The sequence below is a fragment of the Tachyglossus aculeatus genome, chromosome 21 (assembly GCF_015852505.1).
Source record: "Tachyglossus aculeatus isolate mTacAcu1 chromosome 21, mTacAcu1.pri, whole genome shotgun sequence".
NCBI classification, from domain to species: domain Eukaryota; kingdom Metazoa; phylum Chordata; class Mammalia; order Monotremata; family Tachyglossidae; genus Tachyglossus; species Tachyglossus aculeatus.
The window spans coordinates 7,625,795-7,653,330 of record NC_052086.1 but is presented as its reverse complement, the minus strand read 5'-3'; the positions used below and the strand labels follow the sequence as shown (position 1 = coordinate 7,653,330).

The 27,536-nt window shown below is 44.1% G+C and overlaps 1 protein-coding gene across 1 annotated transcript in view; it reads right to left on the bottom strand.

Moving 5' to 3' along the window:
• Window positions 1-27,536, bottom strand: part of KREMEN1 (kringle containing transmembrane protein 1) — a 57,550-nt gene that overhangs the window by 13,782 nt on the left and 16,232 nt on the right. Inside the window, exons 2-3 of the mRNA XM_038763756.1 lie at window positions 14,588-14,750; window positions 10,149-10,240 (exon numbers count right to left, since the gene is read on the bottom strand). Of these exons, the coding sequence (XP_038619684.1) occupies window positions 10,149-10,240; window positions 14,588-14,750 (255 nt within the window). The remainder of the gene's footprint in view (window positions 1-10,148; window positions 10,241-14,587; window positions 14,751-27,536) is intronic.

Here is a 27,536-nt window from a genome sequence, read left to right as displayed (position 1 = left end):
TGTGAGCCCCACGTGGGACAACCTGATTACCTCGTAGCTACCCCAGTGCTTATAACAGTGCTTGGCACATAGTAAGTGCTTAACAAAAACCATAATTATTATTATTATCCCCATTTTAGAGATGAGGTAACTGAAGCCCAGCTTGCCCAGGGTCACACAACAGACAAGTGGTAGAGCTGGGATTAGAACCCAGGTCCTTCTGACTCCACTAGGCCACGCTGCTTCTCCTATCAATAGATTATTTTATTTCTGTCTCCCTGTTAGACTGTAAATGCCTTTAGGGCGGGGGTTTGTTGTTTTATCTCTACTGTACCTTCCCAAGCCCAGAGTACAGTACTGTGCATACTGTAAGTCCTCAAAAAATGCTACTGATTGATTGGAAAATTTGCTTCCTCTCATCCTTCTCTGAGTTCTGGAAAATCCAGCCCTCCCACCATCTTCCAGTGTCCCAAAAGTACACAACATTGATGTCTCGATGTCCTCTCTGCCTTTCACCTCCCATGTCTAGTTTGTTTTCAAATCCTATCTGCCTCACCCTCTGTGGACCATCCTTCCTTCCTGCCTCATTACTACCTCCATGGTTCAAGCCCTCTTCAATTCCCACCTGGATTTTGGTAACAGCCTCCTTCCTAGCCTTCCTATCTCCAGCCTCTCCCCTCTTCAGTCTTTCCTACATACCACTGTTTGGATCAACTCCTTTTGGAACAAGTCACTCCTCTTCGAAGGTCTCCTGCCCATTCATTCATTCTTTCAATCGTATTTATTAAGTGCTTACTGTGTGCAGAGCACTGTACTAAGTGCTTGGGAAAGTACAATAAACAGTGACATTCCCTGCCCACAACAAGCTCAGTCTCCTCAGAGTAATCATGGAGTCAAGTGCCCAAAACAGAGTAAGCTCTCAACAAAAACTGGTAACAGTGAAAACAAGGTAGCCCAATCAGTAAGCCTTATTTGCTACAATATTTGGAGGGAGTGCTCTAGTATTAGCCATATATAAACCAGCTCATCTTAAAGTTGGCCCAAAGTCCCTCTCCTAACCCCAAATGGTTTTCCTCATTCAATGCGTCACTCAGCCCACACGGATGAAATATAATAACTGTGGCTCACCACTCACAAATGAAAAAATGCATCTTTCGGAAACTCACTCAATCTCTATAGCGCAGAAAGTAAATGAAAATGTCCGGTCACCCTTAGCTCAGTTGATGTTCTTTGTGGGCGTCCCCTTGTTAGGGAGTGCTTGGTTTGGGGAGGCTAGCACAATGGAGCCAGAAAAAATCCTGGAATTAAGATGTCAACTGCTCACATTTTCTGTCTCCAGAAAAGGTTAATATAGCTAAATTAGGAAAGGGCTATCCACCCAATTTTGACAAGCCTCTGAAGATGGACACTCTACATTTCCTTGATAGCCTATTCCCTAGTCCTACCAAACTTAGAATAGCCAGAAAGATCTGCCCTGTATCTAAATAAACTCTCTTCCTACTATTTAAACCCATTTCCTTCTGTTCGCACCTCTGAAAACTGGGAACAACTAGTCAGGGTACTCTACGTAACCTGCTGTTTGCATGAAGACACAAATCAGCCTTTAGTCTTCTCTTCTCCTCAAGTCAAAGGGAGGACAGGGTTTGGGTGGGAAGATAAGGAGCTCTGTTTTGGACTTGTTAGCTGGAAGTGATGGGAGGATATCCAAGTAGAGATGCCTTGAAGGCAGGAGGAAATGAGAGACTGGAGAGAGGGAGAGATCAGGGCTGGAGATGTAGATTTGGTTATCAGCTGCACAGAGGTGGTAGTTGAAGCTATTGGAGAGAATGAGTTTTCCAAGGGAGTGCATGAAGATGGAGAATAGAAGGGGACCCAGAACTGAACCTTGAGGGACCCCTACAGCTAGAAGGTGGGAGGAAGAGGAGGAGCCCATGAAGGAGACTGAGAATGAACTGCCAGAGAGATAAGAGGAAAACCTGGAGAGAACGGAGTCAGTGACGCCAACACTGGATAACATTTCCAGGAGAAGGGGGTGGTCCACAGTTTCGAAGGCAGCTGAGAGGAGGATTAGGATGGAGTAGAGGCCATTGGATTTGGCAAGAAGGACCCACTTGGTATTGAGAGCATCTATTTGGTCATCAAGGGAGGGTAGTTTGGGTATGGAGGCTAAGTGGGGCATGATGAATTGAGAAAATTAGATGGGGTCAAGAGATCGGAGGTCTTTGTGGGGGAAGAGTACAGATATACAGGGAGGAGGTGGGTGGGACAGGAGGCAAGTGAGGAGATTGTGGTCAGATAGATGGATGACCATGTAACATAATTATGGTCTAAAAGGGATAGTGGCATACTCTGCTGTCCTGTCCCTCACCATCTGAGGTTCATGGCCTCACCTCAAATATACTCTTTGCCCAGCTCTGGGGTTCCCTGCTGCTGTTTCTGATTATTACTATGGTATTTGTTAAGCACTTACTATGTGTCAAGCACTGTTCTAAGTGCTGGGATAGATACAACCTTATCAGGTTGGACAACGTGGCCTAGTGGAAACAGCGTGGGCCTGGAGTCAGAGGACCTGGATTCTAATCCCGCCTCAACCATTTGTCTGCTGTGGGACCTCAGGTATGTCACTTCACTTCTCCGTGCCTCAGATTCCTCCTCTGTGAAATGGAGACTAAGAGCGTGGGCCCTATGTTGGAAAGGGGCTGTAACCAACTCGACTATCTTGTAACTACCCCAGCACTTAGTACAGGGCCTGGCGGAAGCACTTAAATACCACAACTACTGTTATTATTCTTATGGACCTTAGTCTAAGCAGAGGGGACAATGGACATTGAATCCCCATTTTGCAGGTTAGGAAACTGAGGTACAGAACAGTTCAAGTGACCTGCCCAAGCAGGTAAGTGGCAGGGCCAGGTCTCCTGACTCCCAAGCCCTTGATCTTTCCACTAGAGAGATTCACTTCCAGATCCCGACCATGATATTGACTTGCTCACTAGTACTGACTTTGCCCCTGCCTTTGCTCAGGGCTTTGACAGAACAGTTGGTTCCTGTGCTTGCAGACTCTTCAGGGAGCATCCAGTTCCCTCAGACTCCTTTAGATCTCAGTCTTTCTTTCCATTCGGCCTTTGAGATGTAACGGGATGCCTGCCCGGGAACAAATATTTCTCACATGTCCGATCATGCCAAAGTCACCGGGTTTGCTGCTGCTCCCCTGCTAGACTGCAAACTCCTTGTGGGCAAGGAACGTGTCTACCAACTCTGTTCCACTGTACTCTCCCAAGTGCTTAGTGCAGTGCCCTGTGCATGGTGACTGCTTAGTAAATACCACTGATTGACTGACTGATTCACTGGGAGGGCAACCAGAAACAGACCAACTAAGTTGGTTTGAGAAGCAGTGTAGCCTACTGGAAAGTGCATGGGCCTTTGAGTCAGAGGATCTGATCATCCTCTTAGAGCTTTCAACCTATTTTGGATATTCTGGATTCAGTTCCTAAGTGGAGAAAAATATCTTACACTGCCTCCATCGGCCTCACTGGCCAATTGGCTGGATTTCCTGCCAGACTGTGAGGAGAACCATACCCAGACTTCACAACTTAATAGGGAAAAAATCAAGTCAATTTTAAAAAAGGATATGTCCTTCAGACATTTTGGATAAAACACTATGAGGGAATGTCATTCTGACATCATATGTCTGTCTGGATTCAATGTGATGCAGTGTCTTGAGCACTTGTGTGGTGCCGATCAAAACACAAGTTCTAAAGGGTGAGTTTTCTGAAATTCTTCTTATTATTGCTATTATTATGGTACTTGTTAAGCGCTTACTAAGAGCCAAGCACTCTTCTAAGCACTGGGGGAGAAACAAGTTAATCAGACTGGACAGAGTCCCTGTTCCACAAGGGGCTCACAGTCTTAATTCCCATTTGACAGATGAGGGAACTGAGGCCCAGAGAAGTGAAGTGACTTATCCAAGGTCACACAGCTGCCATGTGGCAGAACCAGGATTAGAACCCAGGTCTTTCTGACTCCCATGTCCATGCTCTTTTCACTAGGCCATGCTACAAGGTTCATCCCAAACAAAACCCCTGTGTTATTAAAGGAGTGAAGGCAGAACACAGGCTTGATCAATCCATGAAAACGTATTAGGAGAGAAATAATTGCAAGGCTTTGCATGTTCGGGTTGACAACACACCAGACCCAGAAGAGAATGGTCTTAGCAACAGCTGACATGGGTAATAAACACCACATTAGTAAGACAGACACGATTTAAAATGTCGAGGACCTTTTTCTACCAACTAGCTGAAGAAGGATGCAAGTCATTCATAAACAGCGGCCCCCTAGTTGGTGGGAAGCTAAGAAATTACAATATGACTGGATCTGACCGATAGCAGAATGGTTTAAGAAAACGAAGGGGAGCCGTCGCAGGAGTAGAGATTCTCCTCCTGCCTGCAGACTTCTAAGGCCTATGTCTCTTCCAAGATGCTCTGGCCATTTGGAGAAGTTTGGCCATCGAGTACAGATGATGCAGAGAGTAAATAGCTGACGCTCATCAAAGAGTGACTTGTTCTCCCAACTAGTAAGAATGAAGATGTGGTCTTACCAGAGACCAAAGGAAATTTGGAGAAAGCTGCTGATTTAAGTCTTTCCATAGATAGCTTCCACAGGGTGTATTTTCCCAGCTGGACCCAGCTGGAGGGAACACCCGCAGACACCGACTCCGTTCCCTACACGGTGTTATTACACTGGCAACAGATATTTCCTGGATGGCTTAGTGCGCGTTACACTCAGGGCTTGGGATTTTTCCGAAACCAAATGAGAAAAGAAAATGATTTTGAGTTGACGGCGTGAACCACAGACTCTCTGCCAGTACAGAATTAATCCACTTCTGGAACGAAAAGGAAAAAAGGCACCGAGATCTCAGCTTCAAGTGCCAAACCAATCTGGGGTGAAAACACGGCAAAGTGGCAGTAGCCCAGTTTATCTCTCGGGGTTCCCATTCTAAAGAAACCAGGATGGGGAGGCTAAAATCCCACCTCTTCCAACGTGGCTCCCCCAATTATTTCCCCACATCCCAATTTGCACAAATCCATCTGCAGCACCCTCAGCACGTTTGTATATTACAAATGATTTATTTATTCATACTAATGTCTGTCTCCCCCTCTAGACTGTAAGCTTGTTATGGGCGGGGAACAAGTCTGTTAATGCTGTTGTACTGTCCTTTCTCAAGTGCTGAATACAGTGCTCTGCACATAGTAAAAGCTCAATAAATGCCATTGATTGATTTTTATTCAGCTGCACCTTCACATGGGACTACCCTATTTGTATCCCCTTTTTATGTCTATCCTCCCCCTATTAGGGTATTACCTTAACATGGGCAAGACACATCTTTGCTTTATACTTCCCGAACCTCTAGTTCAGTGCATTGCCCCCAAAGGGTAATCAATAAATTCTATTATTATTTCTAGAGGCTTTAAAATCCAACTGGATTCTCTAACATACATTTAAGGGCAAGAGGGGATTTCTTGATGCAAGTATTCTGTGATATATTTACACAGAGGCTGCATATTTTACTGCTACTTCACAGTAGAGGGTGTCATTTTCTCTCATACTAACCCCCGAGACCCAGCCACAAACCCCACTGGGGCAAAGATGGAAGATTTTCCTCACTCTGCCTCAGCATCGATACCGGCCCCAACAATCCTCCCCCGCCCCCCCCCCCGCCCCCCCGCCGTGTTAACCCCAAGCAAGGCCAGAGGGTCATTTGGTTCACCAAACCTAATTATCAATGGCTCACCAAGCCAGCTCTTGGGCCGGTCCAGTGGAAGGAGATAATAATAATAATAATGGTATTTGTAAAGTGCTTACTATGTGCCAAGTACTGTTCTAAGTGTTGGGGTCATCAGATTGTCCCATGTGGTGCTCACAGCCTTAATCCCCATTTTACCGATGAGGTAACAGGCACAAAGAAGTTAAGTGACTTGCCCAAAGTCACACAGCTGAAAGTGATGGAGCCAGGATTAGAACCCATGACCTCTGACTCCCAAGCCCTTGTTCATTCCACTGAACCACACTGCTTCTCTGTGGGAATCAGAAAACCTGGGTTCTAGTTTCAGTTCTCCCCAAACTGGCTAACTTGGACCCACAGTGAACATGCTCTCGGCAATGTGTTGTTTACCTACTCACTTACTGCATTCTGAGTCCCAGTGGGAAGATAACTGACAGGACTGAGAGAGTGAAAGAGCACTGAAGCACTGTGGTTTAGTGGCAAGAGGACGACGCGCCTGGGAGTCAGAGAAGAGCAGAGGGTACTAATCCTGACTCTACCGCTTGTCTGATTACCTTGTATCTACGCCAGTGCTTCGTATACTGCTTGTCACAAAGTGAGCTCTGAACAAGTACCAGTACAAAAAAGAGAGTCATTCTGCAAGCTACAAGCACTGCAGCCAAATCTTCTCCGCTCGTTCTCAGGCCTGATATCACAGTTTGTTCATCATTCCTAACAAGACATTCCATCGGCTTCAGGCATACTCAATCACAGTGGCATTATTATTCTATAACAGGCCCCAGATCACTTGGAAAGTAAACCCGAAAGTACTAGGAATCAAATAAAAATCATCATCTATGATTCATCCCCTTTTTCTTTATCAATACTTTCTTCAGTAGCCCTTTTTCTTTTTTTTTATGGTATTTTGTTAAATTCTTACTATGTACCAGGCACTGTCCTAAATGCTGGGGGAATATACAAGATAGTTGGGTTTGACACAAATAGGGCTCACAGTCTTAATCCCCGTTTTACAGATGAGACAACTGAGGCACAGAGAAGTGAAGCGACTTGCCCAAGGTCACACAATAGACAAGTGGTGGAGCTGGGATTAGAACCCAGATCTTCTGACTCCCAAGACCGTGCTCTATCCACTAGGCCACGTGCAGAGCTAACTGGGGCAGATCATTCAAAAGGCACAGCCACCTACATGGGAGCTGGAGTCACCACCACAAGGCAGGTAAACACACACACACACACACACACACACGAAAAGCAAAAAGATTAAGCAGATTACTACAAAGGCACATCTCTGAATACAAAAAGGGGAATCAGTTTCAGAGCTGACTGTCTGATACAGGGAGAGAGCTGTAAAGAGGAAGAGGAGTCGTATTTGGTATCAACATCCACTGAAATCAAGTCATGCAAGTTTCCCCTCGACAACCAAACTAACTTGGCTTAAGCAACGAGTGGCTGAAATGAGCCTAATTCGGTTAGCTTTGTGGTTTACTGTAAATCAGGCTTGGCTCTTGAATTATGCATTCATCCTTTTGGCAGTGAGAAAGAAAAATACTACCTTCTGCCTTTGAGAAATATGTTGAAGGAGCCTGAGAAGCAGATCCAATTACCTCAAGGGTCCTTATCCTTTCGACAATGAGTACAAATCCATTCTCAGTAGGTCAAGAGCACAGTTCAAATTTCTCTTTCTTCTCTATTGAATCATACATCAACCTCATCTCCCCACTTCTTTTTAGCTCTCCGTGCGATAAACCGTGAGAGAGAGGTTCCAGTTTCAAAACAATGAGCCGCCATTCACCAAACTCCGCTTTGTCTGGAGACATTCAGTTCTCTGACTCCTGCTAGGGCTGTTATGTTCAGATGTCAATTTTCCAGGGGTCTGATCATATCAGAGGCATTCTTCTGCATGACGAGCTCGATGCTAATCATGAAGAGTAACTTCAGACAAAGGGCTAGTATTACTCATGAAAATGATGACTCCCCATCCAGAAATAGGGCAAAATTGGCAGGAAATAGGCAGACTGTATTTGAGTTTGGTCCTTCAGGCAATTACCAAGGCTGGTTGCTAAAGATGGCACCACAGCCATTCATAGCTACGTTCAGAAACTCCCCCCAGCCCAAACACACCCCCTGACCAGACATTAAGTCAGGAAACTCTTGCCTATAGCCACTTGGATGAATGCACGATGCTTTTCAGAACTTCCCAAGAACTGACTTTTCTGTTTCTGTCCACAGTAATGGATCTACCTCTTGAACTGCTTTCCAGGGCAGTTGTTTTTTTTAAAAAAAACAACTACCAGAATACTTGCTGTACATGATTTTTCCACTTTCAATTCAGGATTTTTTTTCTTTGGATGCCTGAAGTATCACTGAGTTTTCGTTTAGAATTGCATCGTCTACAAGTCTTTCTAGGGAGATGCACCAAGTGAAGCCTTTCTTCTAGGCCCAACGATGTTTTCTAAATGGAAATCTGCTATTATCAGTGCAGAATTGGTCCAAGTTTAAATCCCTTCTTCACTACCCCAGACAGGGATCGAGATGAGGACTGAAAGACTATCTTTGTACATAACAAATGGACCAAAGAAAATCTGATTTCCCCTTTCTTCTTTTCTTAAAGCAATCAGAGCCAAATGAGATGTTTTCTATTTTTAAAACTTGACAAAGAAGACCACGGAGTGAGACATTCATTGAGTGCCCTCATCTCCTCAAAGTGAATTAAGATATTACTAGAAGGAGGGGCTCACCTTAAGCTGCTAAGTTTAAAGATGACAGTGCCAGGTGACATAGATGCTCGGGGTGGGGTGGGGGGGACATAAATTAGGGAAAACTATCAGTCTGCATCCTGAACTCCGGTAGGGAGTTCTGCCCTACTGGGAGCTCACCTCCTCCAGGAGGCCTTCCCACACTGAGCCCCCCCCCTCCCCCTTTTAGACTGTGAGCCCACTGTTGGGTAGGAACCGTCTCTATATGTTGCCAATTTGTACTTCCCAAGCGCTTAGTACAGTGCTCTGCACACAGTAAGCGCTCAATAAATATGATTGATGATGATGATGAGGGATGTGGGTGGTGACTCTTCCCTTCCCTTCCAGACATTCCAATTGGCACTGCTCTGCTGGCCCAAGGTCTCATCCCAATTTTCATCAGACACTCTAACCCTAATAATAACAACAACAACAATAATAATAATAATAATGGTATTTATTAAGCGCTATGTCCCAAGCACTGAACTAAGCACTGGGGTAGATACAAGAAAATTGGGTCCCACATGGGGCTCGCAGTCTATTAGAGTCTAAGTAGGAGGGAGAACAGGGATTGAATCCCCATTCTGCAGATGAGAAACAGAGCATTGAAGTGACTTGCCCAAGGTCACATGGCAATTTACATGGTGGAGCCAGGATTAAAACCCTGGTGCTCTGATTCTTAAGCCCATGCTCTTTCCACTAGACCACACTGGTTCTCAAATGATCATGGCTCTGCCACTTGCCTGCAGGGTGAGCTAGGGCAAGTCTTTTGACTTTTGGGCCTCAGTTCCCTTGTGCAAAATAGCGAGTATATACTGTTCTCCCTCCTACTTAGACCGTGAGCCCCATGTGGGACAGGGACTGTGTCCAACACAATTACCTTGCATCAACCCCACCGCTCAGTACGTGCTTAATAAATACCACAATAATAACAATTATTGTTGTTATTATTATTATTATCACCTTTGCTTAGGAGAGGCTCAAGATGAGATCAATAAGCAGTATGGTTGGAGATTAAATTGCAACAGACAACCCAATAGCAGCAAGTTAAGACAGTATAGGGAGCGCAGACAAAAACAACAGGAAGGCCTCCAGAACACAGGGCAACAGCATTTTGGTTAAATCATTTTGTTCTTCATTCATTCTTTCTTTCAATTGTATTTACTGAGCACTTACTGTATGCTGAGCACTGTACAAAGCACTTGGAAGAATATAACCGACACATTCTCTGCCCACAAGGAGCTTACACTCTAGAGGGGGGACAGACATTAATATAAATAAATAAATGACAGATATGTTACATAAGTGCTGTGGGGCTGGGAGTGGGGAAGAACAAAGGGAGCAAGTTAGGGTGGCACAGAAGGGAGTGGGACAAGAGTAAAGGTGAGCTCAATTAGGGAAGGCCTCTTGGAGGAGATGTGCCTTCAATAAGGCTTTGAAGGAAGGGAGAGTAATTGTCTGCCGGATTTGAGGAAGGAGGGCATTCCAGGCCAGAGGCAGCATGTGGGCAAGGGGTCAGCAGGGAGAAAGATGAGATCGAGGTACAGTGAGAGGGTTGGGATTAGAAGAGCAAAGCGTGAGGGCTGAGTTGTTCTGGGTGAGTCATCAGTCCTGGCTGATGGCTCCTTGACTCCCTTCAGAATGGCACCTCTTACTTTGACAAGCTGGGATCTCGCAGTATTTCCAGTAGACGCCATCCTCGTGTTCGGCAATATAGCACCAGGGGCTCACATCTCCATCTGGATTCCTGTTGAGAAAAGGGAAAGGAAGAAAAGTTTCACACACCTTAATTAACTTCCCTACAAGTCTGCAGACAAAAAGCATAGTCCTGCTTCTGCGTAATGAGTTACTGCTCTCCGTGACAGGGAGTCATGATACCACTAAGAAAATCTAGCAGTGTAAGGAACTCTTTATCTGGATAGCAGTGCAGGGAACTCTTTATCTGGATCACTAGAAACTAGGCCCAGGCTATAAAGACTAAAGACGACCCCATCTAGACTTTTGCTATAGTTTACATAGTTTGTGAAAGGGATAAAACTAGCATGAGCCCTGCTTCAGAATGTGAGATACGCCTTGTCATAGTTCAATCTCTCTTTTCATTTTCCACTTCTGAAAGTCGGTGCTTCTCTGCCAATACTCTCTCTATAGAGATAATCTGTTCCGTCTGGCACCAAGAGCTTGGGGAGGTAAGCGAACATTAATTTGAATCAGTCATATTTACTGAGCACTTGCTGTGTGCAGGGCACTGTACTAACATTTGGGAGAGTACAGCACAACAAAATAACAGACATTCCCTGCCCACAACGAGCTTCATCCATCCACCCACCCTGACATAAACGTGGTAAATGAAGTCTCTTGTGCTAAGGAACCAAGTTAAATAGGAACTTTATGAAGCCTTATTTTTTTATCATGAATTCATTTCACTGTTATTTCAATGCTAACTTCCTCTGCCTGTTTCTTCTTTTTGGCATTTAAATACTTGGTCAACAACACTGGGAAAAAAATCATTTTCAGCAACAGTATTTATTAAGTGCCCACTGAGTGCAGAGCACTTCATTCAAGGAGTTTATAACAGAAGAGACGGTAGTTGGCCATTTGGATAGAGAGGATGGGGAAGATCTGGGAAAGAAGGAAAAACCAGCAAGACAACAGTTTACTTAATGTGAGAGATGAAGGAGACAGTACAGAGTCAAGGATAATGCCCAGCTTGAGGGCTTTCTGGGGCATGAAGGGTGGCTGACTATGATGGGAGAATTACAATGGAAGAATGGATTTGGGAGCAAAGACAAGGAGTTCAGTTTTAGACATACTGAGTTTAAGGTAATAATAGTGGTAGTAGTATTTATTAAGCACTTACTGTGGGCAGAGCACTGTACAAAGGGGAAAGAATATACAGGAGGGATACATATGAGGAATCTGTAGGGCATGCATATGGAAAGGTCCTGTGGGCAAGGGGAAAGATGAGACTGTAGAGGAGAGAGGTGGAAGCTGAAGCCATGGGAGCACGTAACAATAATAACTAATAATAATGTTACTTGTTAAGTCCTTACTATGCTTTCTAAGCACTGGGGTAGATAAAAGTTAATCAGGTTGGGCGCTGGCCCTGTCCCACATGGGGCTCACACTCTTAATTCCCATTTTACAAATGAGGTAACTGAGGCCCAGAGAAGTGAAGTGACTTGCTCAAGGTCAAATAGCAGACGTGGCAGAGCCGAAATTAGAACCCAGGTCCTTCTGACTCCCAGGGCCATGTTCTATCCACTAAACCATGCTGCTTCTCTCCAAGTGAATCATTTATCATCGTGCTACATATTCTGAAAAATATCAGAAATGACTGAACTCACCTCTAACCTCATTGAGCACTTAATTATATTTAAAATAAAACAGACAAAAACCGCTATATAGTGCAACAAGACTCTACAATTGCCTTAACTTTCGTGTCACTTTCCCGTAATTCAGGCCTCACATCAACCACAGGAATTTGCTAGCAGGAATCTACCCCTAAAAGGAAAACGTTTCTTTGGACTTCACCATGAATATTACTCATTCATCTGTGGCCAGTGTTGGATACCCTGGTGATCCCAAGGTTCCAAGCGTTCCCCAAGTAGAGCAGCAGATCTTCCAAAATAGTATTGCAGGGTGATACAGTACTAACACCCTAATAGCTGAGGTGACTCCAGAATAATTACATTATTTGTTAAGCACTTACTATGTGCCAAACACTGCACTGTTCTAAGCACTAGGCTAGATACAAGATGATCACACAGTCCCCATCCCACATGGGGCTCACACAGTCTTAATCCCCATTTTACAGATGAGGTAACTGAGGCACAGAAAAATGAAGTGACTTGCCCAGGGTCGTACAGCAGACTAGTAGGGCTGGAATTAGAACCCAAGTTCTTCACACTCCCAGACCCGTGCTCTATCCCCTAAGCCACGCTGCTTTCTGGGACAGTTCTAATACTGACCTGATTGACATGAGGAGGAAGCCGCAATTAGCCTCAGTAGAAGAGATTATGAACAAAAGATTTCACTGGGTAATTCTAACTGCCTACTTGTCTGGTTTGTAAGAACTGGCTCTTACCCATTAAGTTTTCCCCAATTAACTCCCAACATTCCGAGTCATACCAACCCAACAGCCAACTCAAGCACTTACGTAATTATTTATAGCTTTCCTCAGCCCATAACAATAATAATAACAATAGTACTTGAGCACTTCCTAAGTGCCAAGCTCTGTACCATGTGCTGGGATACATACAAGATAATAAGGTTGGACAGAGTCCACTTGGGCAGATATGTATCATCTATTATACAGTCAACTATTTATTCTAATTGCAATTATTTTTATGTATCTCCCCTGTTAAGAACGCAATCTCACTGTAGGCAGGAAATGTGTCCTGTGCTTCAGTTATATTTTCCCAAGAGCTTAGTACAGCATGTTACACCCAGTGGGCTCCTCTTAAATACCACGATGACAAACTACAACTACTGACTTCTCTACCGATGTTTTTTTTTCCATGCCTCAGTATTTTCATCACCCTTGACTCTCTTCTTGCTAATTGCAATTGCAGGTAATTTGTCAGTTGTGTGGCAACCTAAAAGCAAATCAACAGTAGCCCAGAAAACCAAAAAGTAACATGACTCAGGACTAAGATGCAGACTGTAAGCTTCTTGAAGGCAGGGATTGCATCTCTGTTGGACTGTACTTTCCTAAGCACTTAGTACAGAGCTCTGCTCACAGTAAGCGTTCAATAAACACCACTGATTGATTGATGAGCTGACCTTGGAGAGTGAGGGCAGCCTGGTTCTCTAAAGCTCATTAACCATTAGCTCTCACCTCAAAAAATATCACCAGCACCGCTGTTCTAATAAGTTAATCAATTCTCGGACCACTAATCACATTTCCTGGGTCTTAAGACTTACTATCCCAAATGCAGGGTCCGTGTACAGAGTGTTATTGCTGTGCTAAAGGAGAAACCTTTTAGAACTGTTGTTCTAGCCCTATCAGACTATGTGGTAAGCTCATTGTGGCCAGGGAATGTGTTTGCTTATTCTTATATAGTACTCTCCCAAGCGGTTTTACAGTGCTCTGCACACAGTAAGCGCTCAGTAAATACATTTGATTGACTGACTGGTCAGGTGCATGGGAGGCTTAAAATAAGGTCTTTTCTTAAATGGTATTTGTTAAGCACTTACTATGTGCCAGGCACTGTTCTAAGTGTTGGGGGAAGATACAAGCTAATCAGTTTGGGCACTGTTTGTGACCACTGTGGGGCTCACAGTCTTACCCCCCATTTTACAGATGAAGTAACTGGGGTCCAGAGAAGCAAAGTAACTTGGCCAAGGTCACCCAGCGGACAAGTGGTGGAGCCAGGATTAGAACTCAGGTCCTTCTGACTCCCAGGCCCTAGACTGGACTCTCTTGGCAACATGCAAATTTTGCACATTGGATTAGTAACGACTGAGGGTCATTAAACTCCCTCTAGACCACAAGTTCCTTGGGAGCTGGGAACGTGTCAAACCAACTCTGTTGTACTGACTTCTCCCAAGCACTTAGTACAGTAGTCTGCCCAAAGTAAGCACTAGCTTGGCTCCCTCCAAGTTAAAGCTGTCAAAACCTGACTTAGTCAGAGCAGCCCTGTGAATACACTTGCTTCTGCAGCCTTGAGCTGGGATAGGTTTTGGGTGGAGGAGGAGGAGGAGGAGGAGGAGGATGAGGAGGAGCACTTGTTTAACCCACACTGTAAGGTGCCAACCTGCTTTCTCTGTGGGTCTTCTTGGAGAGAATGAAGACGACCTACCTCACACAAAAGAAAGGAAAATGGGGTTCAGAAAAGAAGGAGAGTCTGAGGGAAGGCTGATGTGTCAAATGTGTGGCAGATGTTAAGAAGGGGGATGCAGAAGAAGAATTTGGCCTTGTCCAAATGACAACTTAGTTAGGATATGGAATTTAAGTGTTTATTAGGTGCCAAGCTCTGCGGTTAGAAACACAATCATCAGATCAGACATGGTCCCTATCCCAGCCTGGTTAACAAGCTACAAAATATTTTCTCCAAATGGGGGCGGAGGAATTCTCCAGGGAGAAAATGCTTACCTGCAGTAGTTATGTTCTCCGAGACCCCCCTCTCCATTGGGGTATTTCAGAGTGTTGTAGGGGTGCTGAAAGGTCTCATTCCAAAACAGACAAGGCTTTCCTCCATGTAGGGCTGTCCAGTTCTGAGTACCCCTATAATCAGCACCATTTGCAGTGAAACACTCTAAAAGGAGAAGTAAAAATAAGAAACATCAGTCAATCAGTGGTCTTTATTGAGCACTTATTATGTGCAGAGAAGATCAGGCTAATTCTTATTAATAATAATATTTATTAAGCACTTCCTAAGTACTAAGCACTATACTAAGTGCTGGGGTACATATAAGATAATCAGGTTGGACACAGACCACTTAAGGCAGATATGTATGATCCACTACACAGTTATTCTAACTGCAGTTAGAATAATTAATGTCATGCTGCATTATTCCTCTGCTGATGTTCTGACAGCCTCAGTTTTAAATTAAGCAACTTAATAATGCCTCACTCAAAATTCCTAATGTTTTTCATTCCAAGCCCAATCTGAGCATGATTTATGGGAACATCTTCTCCCCTCCTCCCTGCTTAAAGTGCGGGAAAGAACAGGGGTGCACACAGTAAGAACTTCATGTCTTTGGAGACAAAAATAGTCCAGAGCTCTCTTGAAGCTTGAGCGAGCACATGAATCATGAAAATTAACCATGGCCACAATTTAGGAATGGGGCTTATTGGAGCAAACATGGGCAGTCCCCAAGGAACACCTATGGGAACCACTACTGTAAAGTTAATTGTCTGGGCACATATGGTGATCGATAAATCTTCAATCTCAAGGACAAAGTGTCACTTGTGAGACCAAAACAATTGTGGCACTTGACCGTCCAAATGGGTGAGAATGGAATTCCTTATTGGGACACTAGTTTGCCCAAGATGAGAGCCTATAGGTACCGGGGAGGGAAGCAGCATGGCATAGTGGATAGAGCACGAGCCTTAGAGTAAGAAGGTCATGGGTTCTAATTCCGGCTCTGTCACTTGTCTGCTTTGTGGCCTTGGGCAAGTTACTTCACTTCTCTGGGCCTCAGTTCCCTCATCTATAAAATGGGGATTAAGATGGTGAGCCCCATGCGGGACAGGGAGTGTGTCCAACCCGATTTGCTTGTATCCACCCCAGTGCTTAGTATAGTGCCTGGTCATATTAAGCATTGAACAAATACCGCTATTAATTAATTAACAGAGAACATGCTGGGAAGCAGCATGGTCTAGTGAATCGAGCCTAGGTCTCGAAGTCAGAAGGAGCTGGATTTTAATTCCAGCTCCGCCACTTGTCTGCTGTGTGACCTTGGGCAAGTCACTTCACTTCTCTGGGCCTCAGTCACCTCATCTGTAAAATGGGGATTAAGAACAGGAACCCCATGTGGGACAAGCACTGTGTCCAACCTGATTATATTGAATCTACTCCAGTGCTCAGAAGAGTGCTTGACATATAATAAGCGCTCAACAAATACCATCATCATCAACAGAGGTAGACTGAAGCTCTTGAAATGAACCAGGAAACTTCAGGACCCATGAAGCTGGAAAGAGGTACCACTCTGGAAATTCTGGGCACTTTGGTTGGGAGAGGGAATGGGGCACATTTCTTTTGCTAATGTCTTTGTGTGGTAACTAGAACCAGGTCATCCAGCTGTAACTGAGTACCTCCCCCACAGTCTGAAAGGCACAGTGACACTTGGATTCAATAAGGCCACCAGATACGGAATGTTTTAGAATCCCAATCCTACAAGGCGAGGAATAATGTACATTCCCAAGTAATGAAGAACAGTCCTCCACAGACAATTTAATCTAGAGGTGCAACAAAGCAGTCAAGTAAGCCTGATATATGGACCAAGATGAGTGCTGCATTTATTTATTTGTATGGTTCCATTCTAGAACCATGCCCTTAGTAAATTCCTCCTAAATCTGTGTTTATCAAGATTAGAATTCCTTGCTGGGTGAAATGTAAACCAACTGAGAAACTTGTGCCTCACTGTACAGGCACAAGGCACTTGGACTGCAAGGGTAGTTTTTACAAATTGCATGCTTAGGCAAACAGTTAATCAACGGTATCTATTTAGCGCTTACTATGTGCAGAGCTCTGTACTAAGCACTTGGGAGAGTACAACACAAAAGAATTATAAGATCGGTTTCCTGCCCAAAACGAATTGATGTTGACTGATTGACAGGTTCAAGTGTGAGATGGAGAATAGTGAAAAAAATACTTTAAAATTTGGATGAATTAAAAAAGTCAGAAGTTCTTTCAATTCAATTCCATCATATTTATCTAGCACTTACTGTGTGTTCAGCACTGTACTAAGTGCTTGGGAGAGTATAATACAGCCATAAATGCCTGTCAAAAAATGCTAAAATTTCCAAAGAATTAGTTTCAATATTTTTACACTTATTTGCTTGCCTCGTCTTTGTGTCTGCACACTCACTGACTTCTGGCATTAGAGGCTCAGAAGATGCCAAGACCTCATCCCCACTCTTCATGCCCTGTCTAAACATGTGGAGAGCATAAGCATTTCCATGCCTTCCCAGAAGATTTCTTTTAAAATTTTGACTATTTAGAAATCTGTTCCCCTTCAGGATCAGATGCCTGTGTTGTGACTCCAGTATGAACAATATTGGAAAAATAACACGTTTCCCTTAGACCGTGAGCTCCTCTGTGGGACGGGAACTGGAGCCCATCTGATTACCTTGTACCTTGCCCCAGTGCTTAGTACAGTGCTTGGCACATACAAAGCACTTAACAAATACTGTTATTATTATTAGTACCAGATTTGGGGTGCAGGGCAGGCCATACCAAAATAAATAAATAATAAATCCAAAACACCCCCAAAACAACAAAAAAAATCCGTTGGATTGGAATCAGTTGTATTATTAGCACAATGACCAATTCTTCTCTTTAAGCTCAACGAGAAGACATTCATAGGCTAAAGGTCAAGTGCGATCAGCCAGTTCTTTCCTATCAATTGTATTTGAGTGCTTACTATGTGAAGAGCACTCTACTGAACGCTTGGGAGAGTACAATATAACAGAATTGGTAGGCACATTCCCTGCCCACAACAAGCACAAAGTCCAGTTTTTAATGAAAGCAGCGTGGGCTCATGGAAAGAACCCAGGTCTGGAAGTCAAAGGACAAGATTCTTATCCTGGCGCTGCCATTTCCTTTTTGTGTGGCCTTGGGCAAGTCATTTAACTTCTCTGAGTCTTGGGTTCCTCATCTGTAAAATGGGGATTCAATCCCTGTTCTCCCTCCTGTGTAGACTGTAAGCCCCATGTGGGGCAGGGACTGCATCCAACCTGATTAACTTGTACCTCTCCCAGAGCCTAGAACAGTACCTGACATACAGTAAGCACTTGAATATAAGAATAATAATAATAATACTGATGCCAATTTTAAGAAGTCAGCAATGATATAAACCCACTGAAATCATGACTCCAAAGTCTGAGTTCTTGACTATATCAAAATATCAAGGAGATGCATCTCAGAGAAAGCAGGTCTCCCAATCCCTTCCTACTGATACCTGCTGTGTTTTCAGGCTGGTCAATCAATCATTTAATCAGTGGTATTTATTGCACACTAACTAGGTGCAGAGCATTGTACTAAGTAAGTGCTTGGGTGGGTATAATCCAAGAGAGTTGGTTGGTTGACATGATCCCTGCCCACACAGAGTTTACAGTCTAGAGGAAGAGATGGATATTAAAATAAATTACAGATAGGGGGAATAGTATACTTTAAGGCTAGGGATGTAAACGCCATGGGGCTGGGATGAGTATCAAAATGCTTACGGATATCAGTGGATGTGGGTTTTAATCCCGGCTCTGTCACTTGTCTGCTATACAACCTGGGGAAAGCCACTTAACTTCTCTGTGCCCCAGTTACCTCATCTGTAAAATGGGGATTAAGACTGTGAGCCTCATGTGGAACAACCTGATTTCCCTGAATCTACCTCAGTGCTTAGAACAGTGTTTGGCACACAGTAGTAAGCACTTAAATACCATAATTATTATTATTATTATTATTATTATCTGGGTTCTAGTCTCTACTCCACTACTTGTCTGCTGTGTCACCTAGAGCAAGTTACTTCTCTGTGCTTCAGTTACCTCATTTGTAAAATGGGGATTAAGTCTGTGAGCTCCATGTGGGACAGGGAATGCATCCAACCTGATTTACTTGTAGCCACCTCAACACTTAGTAGAGTACCTAGCACATAATAAGCACTTAACTACCACAATTATTATTATTATTATTATTAATTAACCAAGGTGGTGCAGAGGGGAGGGCAGGCTCAGTCTGGGTGATACTAAGCCAGGGAATGATACTCGGGCAATAACCTCTCTCACCCTGAGTGCCGGTGAGAGATTAAGCAGAAAAAAAAAAATCAAGTGATTCCCCAGATTTCTCAATTGCCATCTTCTTTCATGGTTTGATCCCATGCCCGGATGCTTCAATGAAACCTATTTTTTCCCCCTCTTTTGCAGGCATAGTCTTCTTCACTTTCCAGTTGCAATTCTTCTGCCTAGAGGCTTCGCTGAAAATGACCTTGATGAAATGGCAGCAGAACACAAACAGAGGCGTGAGTCAGCACCCTTACTGGCTGCCAACTGGCGGAAGATTTGAGGGACAACTGAAAACCTTTGTAATTAAGGATCAAGGTAGTCAGCGTGGCCCATTCTTTTCTCAAAGAATCGGCAGTATCAAGCACCCTTCGGGATCTGAATTTGAGAGGACTAGATGCTTGAGAACATAAAACAGTAATGAAGCAGTGTGGCCTAGATGGGCCTGGGAGTCAGAAGGTTATGGGTTCTAATCCCAACTCCGCCACTTGTCTGCTGTGTGACCTTGGGCAAGTTGCTTCACTTTTCTGGGCCTCAGTTACCTCATGTGGAAAATGGGGATTAAGGCTGTGAGACCCATGAGGGACATGGACTGTGTACAACCTGATTAGCTTGTACTTACAGCGCTTAGTACAGTCCCTAGCACATGGTAAGTGCTTAAATACCGTAAAAAACAACCAAAAATAAAGGGCCTTGCTCATATGGATCTTTCCATTCCTCTGCGAATGGTATTTACTGAGCGCCTAATGAGTGCAAAGCACTGTACTACACTGGTGGGGGAATAAAAAGAAGGAAGACCCACACATTCCCTACCCTTAAGGGATTTTATCGGCTAAAGGGGAAAACAAAGACATCAATTGACACACAAATACATAAAAAACCTAAGGACATAAATCCTTCGAGCGCTTGATATTCATCCCACCCCACCCACAGCCCCATTGCACTTATGTCCATATCCATAATTTATTTTAATGCCTCGCCCCATCTAGACTGTAAGCTCCTCTGTTGTAGTGTACTCTCCCAAGCACTTAGTACAGTGTTCTGCACACAGTAAGTCCTCAGTAAGTATCATTGATCGCTAAATGATTTACAAATACAGGGAGCAGAACTGAAAAACAAAGACATTAAAACTTAGCACCATCTCTAACAGGATTAAAAAAAAGCTAAATGACTAAATATGCAAATAAAGGTGTACATAAATGCTTGACGAACTGATGCACTGTGGGTGATGTAAATCAGAAAAGCATTCCAAAGTAGGTGGGATTTTAGGAGGACTTTGAATACAGAAGAACTGCAAACAGACACATTTGGAGAAGGAGGAGAAGAAAAGAAAACCAAGTAAGAGATGGGAGACTTGAAAACCAGAAAAGGTAGACTTGAACTGAGAAGAGAGTGTTAGCAGGGAGTAGTCGATGGAGAGCCAATAGATGAAATGGGGGAGAGTTGTGGGTAGAATAAATATTCATTGATGGTGATTTTCACTGCCAAATTTTCTATTCTTGGGAAGTATTTTCTTTCTTGCCAATTGGATGGTGATTGGAGAAGTCAGACAAAGGGAAATTTAATACTACACTAGTCATTTAGGGGGCATATTCCTCTTTCACATACCACATTTATTCACAGAACTGTCTCCATCACACAGTCCCCTCTTCCAATTTTGAAGGAAACAAAATATTTTTTTGTACCATATGTCCATAATTATAGTAGTGATAGTGGTGTTGGAAAGAGAAAGGAGGGAGAGATTTGCGCTGGATAATCTACATCTCCAGCTCTGAGCTCTCTCCCTCTCTCTAGTCTCGCATCTCCTGCTTTCAAAACATCTCTACTTGGATGTCCTTCCATCCCCTCACACTTAACATGTCCAATACAGAGCTCCATATCTTCCCACCCAAACCCTGTCCTCCCCGTGACTTTCCCATCACTGTAGACGGTACCACCATTCTTCCTGTCTCACAAGTCCAGAACTCTGGTGTTATCCTTGACAGCTCTCTACCATCCAACCCACATATTCAATTGATCACTAAATCCTGAAGGTCCCAGCTTCAAAACATCACTAAAATCCACCCTTTCCTTTCCACCCCTCCAATATGGCTCCCACCCTCTTCATCCCACAGAAACCACCCTCTCACAACTCACCAATGATTTCCCTCTTGCCAAATCCAATGGCCTCTACTCCATCCTACTCCTCCTCGACTTCTCAGCTGCCTTCGACACTGCTGAACCCACTCATCTCCTGAAAACATTATCCAAGCTTGGCTTTGCCGACACTGTCTTCTCCTAGTTCTCCTCCTATCTCACTGGGCACTCAGTCTCAGTCTCTTTTTTGGTCTCCTCCTCTGTCTCCCACCTTCTAACTGTGGGTGTCCCTCAAGGTTCAGTTCTGGGTCCCCTTCTATTCTCCATCTACATACCTCCTTTGGAGAACTCAATCGCTCCCAGCTTCAACTACCACTTCTAATGCAGATACCACTCAAATCTACATTGCCAGAGGTCAGGAGATGTAGATCTCTCTCCCCCTCTGCAAGGATCTCTCTCCCTCTCTGCAGTCTCGCATTTCCTCCTGCCTTCAGAACAACTCTACGTGGATGTCCCGCCGATACCTCAAACTTAGCATGTCCAAAACAGAACTCCTCATATTCCCACCCAAACCTTGTCCTTCTCCTGACTTACCCATCATTGTAGACAGCACCACTATCCTCCCTGTCTCACAGCCCATAACCTTGGGGTTGTCCTCAACTAATCTTTCTCTTTAAACCCACATGTTCAATCTGTCACCAAATACTGTCAATTCAACCTTCACAACATTGCTAAAATCCACCTTTTTCTCTCCATCCAAACTGCTACCATATTCATCCAAGCACTTATCCAATCCCACCTTGATTACTGCATCAGCCTCCTCGCTGACTTCCCTTGCCTCCTTGCTGACTTCCCTTGCCTCCTGTCTCTCCCCAGTCTAGCCCATACTTCACTCTGCTGCCTGGATCATTCTTCTACAAACCCATTCAGTACACGTTTCCCAACTTCTCAAGAACCTCCAGTAGTTGCCCATCCATCTCCACATCAAACAGAAATTCCTTACCACTGGCTTTAAAGCACAGTCACCTTGCCCCTCCTACCTTACCTCCTCGATTTACGACTACAACCCAGCCCACACATTTTGCTCCTCTAATGCCAACCTACACACTGGACCTCACTCTCATTTACCTCAATGCCAAGCCCTCATCCATATCCTGCCTCTGGCCTGGAATGCCCTCCCTTTTCAGATTCAACAGACAGTCACTCTCCCCTCCTACAAAGCCTTACTAAAAGCACTTCCCCTCCAAGAGGTCTTACCCGACTAAGCCCTCATTTCTCCTTATCACACTTCCTTCTGTGTTGCCCTTACATTCGGGCTATGCACCCCTTATTCACCCTTCCCTCAGCCTCACAGCACTTATACACATATCCATAATTTATATTGATATCCATCTCCCCCTCTAGACAGTACACTCATTTTAGTCAGGGAACCTATCTACCAACTCTGTTATACTGTACTCTCCCAAGTGCTTAGTACAGTGCTCTGCACAGAGTAAGTGCTCAATACAATTGATTGGAAGAGGAGAAGGGAGAGGAGTTAGTTAATTCCCTAAAAGTCCACACATCCACCAAACTAGCTCTCTTCCTCCCTTCAAAGCCCTACTGAGAGCTTACCTACTCTAGGTGGCCTTCCCAGATTAAGCCCCCCCTTTTCCTCTCCTCCTCCTCCTCCCCCATCACCCCCCTCTCTCCCTTTGCTCTACCCCCTTCCCCTCCCCACAGCACTTGTGTATATTTGTACATACTCATTACTCTATTTTATTAATGATATGTATATAGCTATTATTCTATTTATTCTGATGGTAATGACACCTGTCTACTCATTTTGTTTTGTTGTCTGTCTCCGCCTTCTAGACTGTGAGCCCGTTGTTGGGTAGGGACTGTCTCTATATATTGCTAATTCCACTTCCCAAGTGCTTAGTACAGTGCTCTGCACACAGAAAGCACTCAATAAATATGACAATGAATGAATGAATGAATGCTGCCCCCACTGGAGACCCCACAGTTGTAAACCCTTCTCCAGCCCAGGATTAACGTGGCCATATAACAGGCTGGCACAATTGAAAAAAAAAATTAATCCATTTACGGGAGAGCCTAGAAGTTCACACTCAGAAACCTGTCAAGAACTAGAACCAAAATCCTTCAAAGACCTGTGCAAATACTTCACTACATCTATGACTTTCCCCCTGTACTTTACGCAGGAGTGGATAATTAGGATTCCCAAAGATGAAAGATTAGCTAAATTTCTCAAATATGACTGCTCAAAGAAAAAACGCCGTCTACTGCCTAAAGACAGCCCCCAGGGAAAAAAGATTCAGTAAACGGCTAAGAGGAACCTCACTGTGTAGTCATGATCTAGCAGCTACCTACTTTGGGCAAAAATAGATTTCTAGTTTAATTCCCTACAGAATCATTTAGAAACTTCGTTTGGAAAAGTTGGCAAGGAAAAAAAAAAGTGCTACCTTGCAAAAATGAGACAGCTTTCTGGAATGCAATTAGTGCAAAAAAAAAATCAGAGTTTCAACAGGGGCATTGTGAAATATTTGTGTTCTCTTCTCCTTGGAGATAAGAATCTTTGTTTCCATACCATTGCCATATCATATAAGTGCAAAAATGGAATTCATGTAAAAATCTGAAAATGGCAGCAGCAGCATTTATTAAGCACCTACAACGTGCAGGATGCAGTAATAAGCACTGGGAAAGAATCCACAGGTGGGAATTAGACCCAATCCCTATCCTTTGAGGGCAGGGAAGAAGTGTTCACAATCTAAAATAACTTGACGTAAAATCCTTCAAGAAACATTCACTCAGCCCAGGCGCACACACCATGTATTTTACATCTTGTAAAAGTGTCCATTCCCACTTTTATTTATTATTTGTTTATTCTGTGGTATTTGTAAAGCACTTTCTATATGGCCTGCCCTGTCAGATAAGTTAAGTGACTTGCCCAAGGACTTCACCACACTCCTGCTTCTAGCTATCACTCAGCCACACTGCGGGGGGCCATACCAGGAGCAAGGCTGTATTTCTCAATGGCAGAACATGCAGGAGATTCACTTTTTTTTAATACTTGTTAAACACCTATGTGCTAGGCACTGTACTAAGCGCTGAGGGATATACAAACTAAGGCTGGACACAGTCCATGTCCCACATGAGGCTCATAGTCTTAATCCCTATTTTGCAGATGAGGGATCTGAGACACAGAGAAGTAAAGTGCCTTGCCCAAGATCACAGAGCTTCGGGATTAGCACCCAGGTCCTTCTGACTCCCAAGTCCATACTCTACCCTCACTCATACACACTCGCCCTCTTGGATGCACTCTCATGCAGTGACCATGGGCAAGTCACTTCAATTCTCTGGGCTTCAGTTCCTCATCTGCAAAATGGGGATTCAACACCTCTTCTCCCTCCTACTTTGCCTGTGAGCCTCACTCGGAACAGGGACTGTCTAACCTGCATATCTCAGCTCCACCACTTGTCTGCTGTGTGACCCTGAGCAAGTCACTTCCCTTTGTGCCTCATCTGTAAAATGGGTACTTAAGACTATGAGCCCCATGTGGGACATGGACTGTGTTCAACCTGTTTAGCTTGTATCTACCCCTGTGCTTAGTACATTGACTGGCATATGGCAAGTCCTTAAATACCATTATTATGATTATTTTAGTCCCAGCAGGTGTGGGTGGAAATTCCATGCACTCGGAGGATCTCCCGCCTGCTTAAGTTACTCCAGCTGCTGCTTTGCCAAGAGCCATGGGGCCCCAAGAAGGCTCTCTCACTGAGCAGTTGGTGGCCACAAGTCTCCTTCCTTCACCTTGACTAAAGGCCCTGGCTTGATCTGCCTCAGTCGTGAGCTAAGTCCTCGGAGGAGGTGAGAAGCAGTCTTCCTTTAGTGACTCCCGGTTAATTTAGCAGCTAGTAAATACCTGATCACCTGGTTTTGCCTCTTCTGAAAGTGACTCCTTTTGTATCAAACAAAATTGATGGGGAGGATGTAACATGCTAGCTGTTGTTCACAAACAGTCCATGCCCAGAACTTCTAGTTTAAATTGGGATCTTTAGGAAGATTTAAAAAACAAAAAACAACAACAAAAAATCCATGAAAATAGTAAGGAAATAAGCCTCCCCTGACAATCAATCAGTGGACTATATATCAAACACTTACTATGTGCAGGGCACTATACTGAGCACTTCGGAGAGTACATTATCACAAGAGTTGGCAGACATGTTCCCTGCCCACAATGACTTTATGACCTAGAGGGGGAAACAGTCATTAATATAAATAACATATAATTTATAAGATATGTATAAACGTGCTGTGCGGTTGAGAGTGAAAAATATATCAAATGCCTACAGGTCACAGATCCAAGCGCACAGATTATACAGAAGGGAGGTGAAGCCAGGGAAGAGGGCTTAATTGGGGATGGCCTCTTGGAGGAGATGTGACCATAATAATAATGATAATAATAATAATGGTATTTATTAAGAACTTACTATGTGCAAAGCACTGTTCTAAGCACTGGGGAGGTTACAAAGTGATCAGGTTGTCCCACATGGGGCTCACAGTCTTCATCCCCATTTTACAGATGAGGGAACTGAGGCCCAGAGAAGTGAAGTGACTTGCCCGAAGTCACACAGCTGACAATTGGAGGAGCCAGGATTTGAACCCATGACCTCTGACTCCAACGCCCGTGCTCTTTCCACTGAGCCACGCTGCTTCTCCAATAATAACGCTTTGAGGGTGAAGAAAGTGCTAGTCTGATGTAGGTGGAGAGGGAGGGCATTTCAGCATATGGGGAGGATGTGGGCGAAGGATCGGCAGTGAGACAGACAAGATCGGGACACAGTGAGTAAGCTGGTCTAAAGGACCAAAGTGTACGGGCTGTAACAGGATATCGGTGGGGAGAGTTAGGATGGGGCAAACTGATGGAGTGTTAAGCCAGTGGTAAGGAGTTCTGGTTTGATGCGGAGGTGGGTGGGCAATCATTGGAGACTCTTGAGGAGGGGGGAGACCTGGTTTGAACTTTTTGTAGAAAAATGAGCAGCACCCCCAAATTATACTCACTCTCTAATGTGTGTATTTATAACAATCCTTGGTGTGCATGCTCGTGTGTGTGTGTGTGTGTGTACAATCTTAAATATTCAGCTTGTATGTTCTGATTCCACTGTTTAGAAATATTTTTTAATGCCTGCCTCTCCTGTTACAGTGCAGGCAGGGATTATGGTCTTAATCTTCTGGCCTGTTTTCCCAAGCACTTACAGTATTCAGTCAATACCACGACTACTACCTGTTCTCTTTCAAAGAATTACCTTAAATTAACCTCCAAGAATTTATAATCAACAAGCTACCTTCACCTCGAGGCAATTTATTTTGTTCATTCATTCATTCAATCGTATTTATTGAGCACTTACTGTGTGCAGAGCACTGTACTAAGCGCTTGGGAAATACAAGTTGGCAACATATAGAGACAGTCCCTACCCAACAGCGGGCTCACAGTCTAGAAGACAGTCTAGAAGACTTGTTCAGCTGTTCAGCCCCATAAGATGCTTTTTCATTCATATACTGTGACAAGTTCAGTTTTTTTTTTAAACAATTGCATTCATTTCCAAAGCAGGGGCTATTCAGAACTGTGAACTTGAAACTCCCCACTGAACTGGTCAAGATTTCCTTAATAAGACTCCATTTGGGTATTCTCTTTTGATTCAGGAGGCTCTCTTTAAAAAACATAAGAATCGGCAGTCTCCTCTGAGGAAAGTGTTTGATAATTGGGTTGGACATTAGTCCCTGACCCACAAAGTGTTCACAGTCTTCATCCCCACTTTACAGATCAATCTATCAGTGGTAGATACTGTACACTTACCATGAGTAGAGCACCGAACAGATGAGGAAACTGAAGTACAGAGTTGTTTCTGTTGTTTTCCATTATAGGATTTGTTAAGCACTTATTATGTGCTAGGCACTGAACTAAGCACTTGGGTAGATACAAGCTCATCAGATTGGACACAGACCATGTCCCACTTGCAGTTTAGAGTTTTACTGCCCATTTTCCAGAGGTAACTGAGGCCCAGAGAAGTTAAGTGACTTGCCCAAAGTCACACAGCAGAGTTGGGATTAGAACCCAGGTCCTCGGACCCCCCAGACTCAAGTTCTTTCCACTAGGTCGCACAGCAACCCTCAGAGAATTTGGGGCAAACCTGTGATGCTGGCTTTATCTCCTCTCTCTCACTTTCTCTGTGGTCTCCTGGTCCAAACAGATCACTGGCAGGCTTCTTCAGTCTCCTTACCACAGAGCTGATTGACACAGCCCACTTCCTGTAGAGAAGTGGATAGAGCACGGACCTGAGAGTCACAAAGTCATGGGTTCTAATCCCTCCTCCACCACTTGTCTGCTGTGTGACCTTGGGCAAGTCACTTTACTTCTCTGGGCCTCAGTTCCCTCATCTGTAAAATGGGGATTGATACTGTGAGCCCCACGTGGGCCAGGGACTGTGTCCAACACAATTTGCTTGTATCCACCCCAACACTTAGT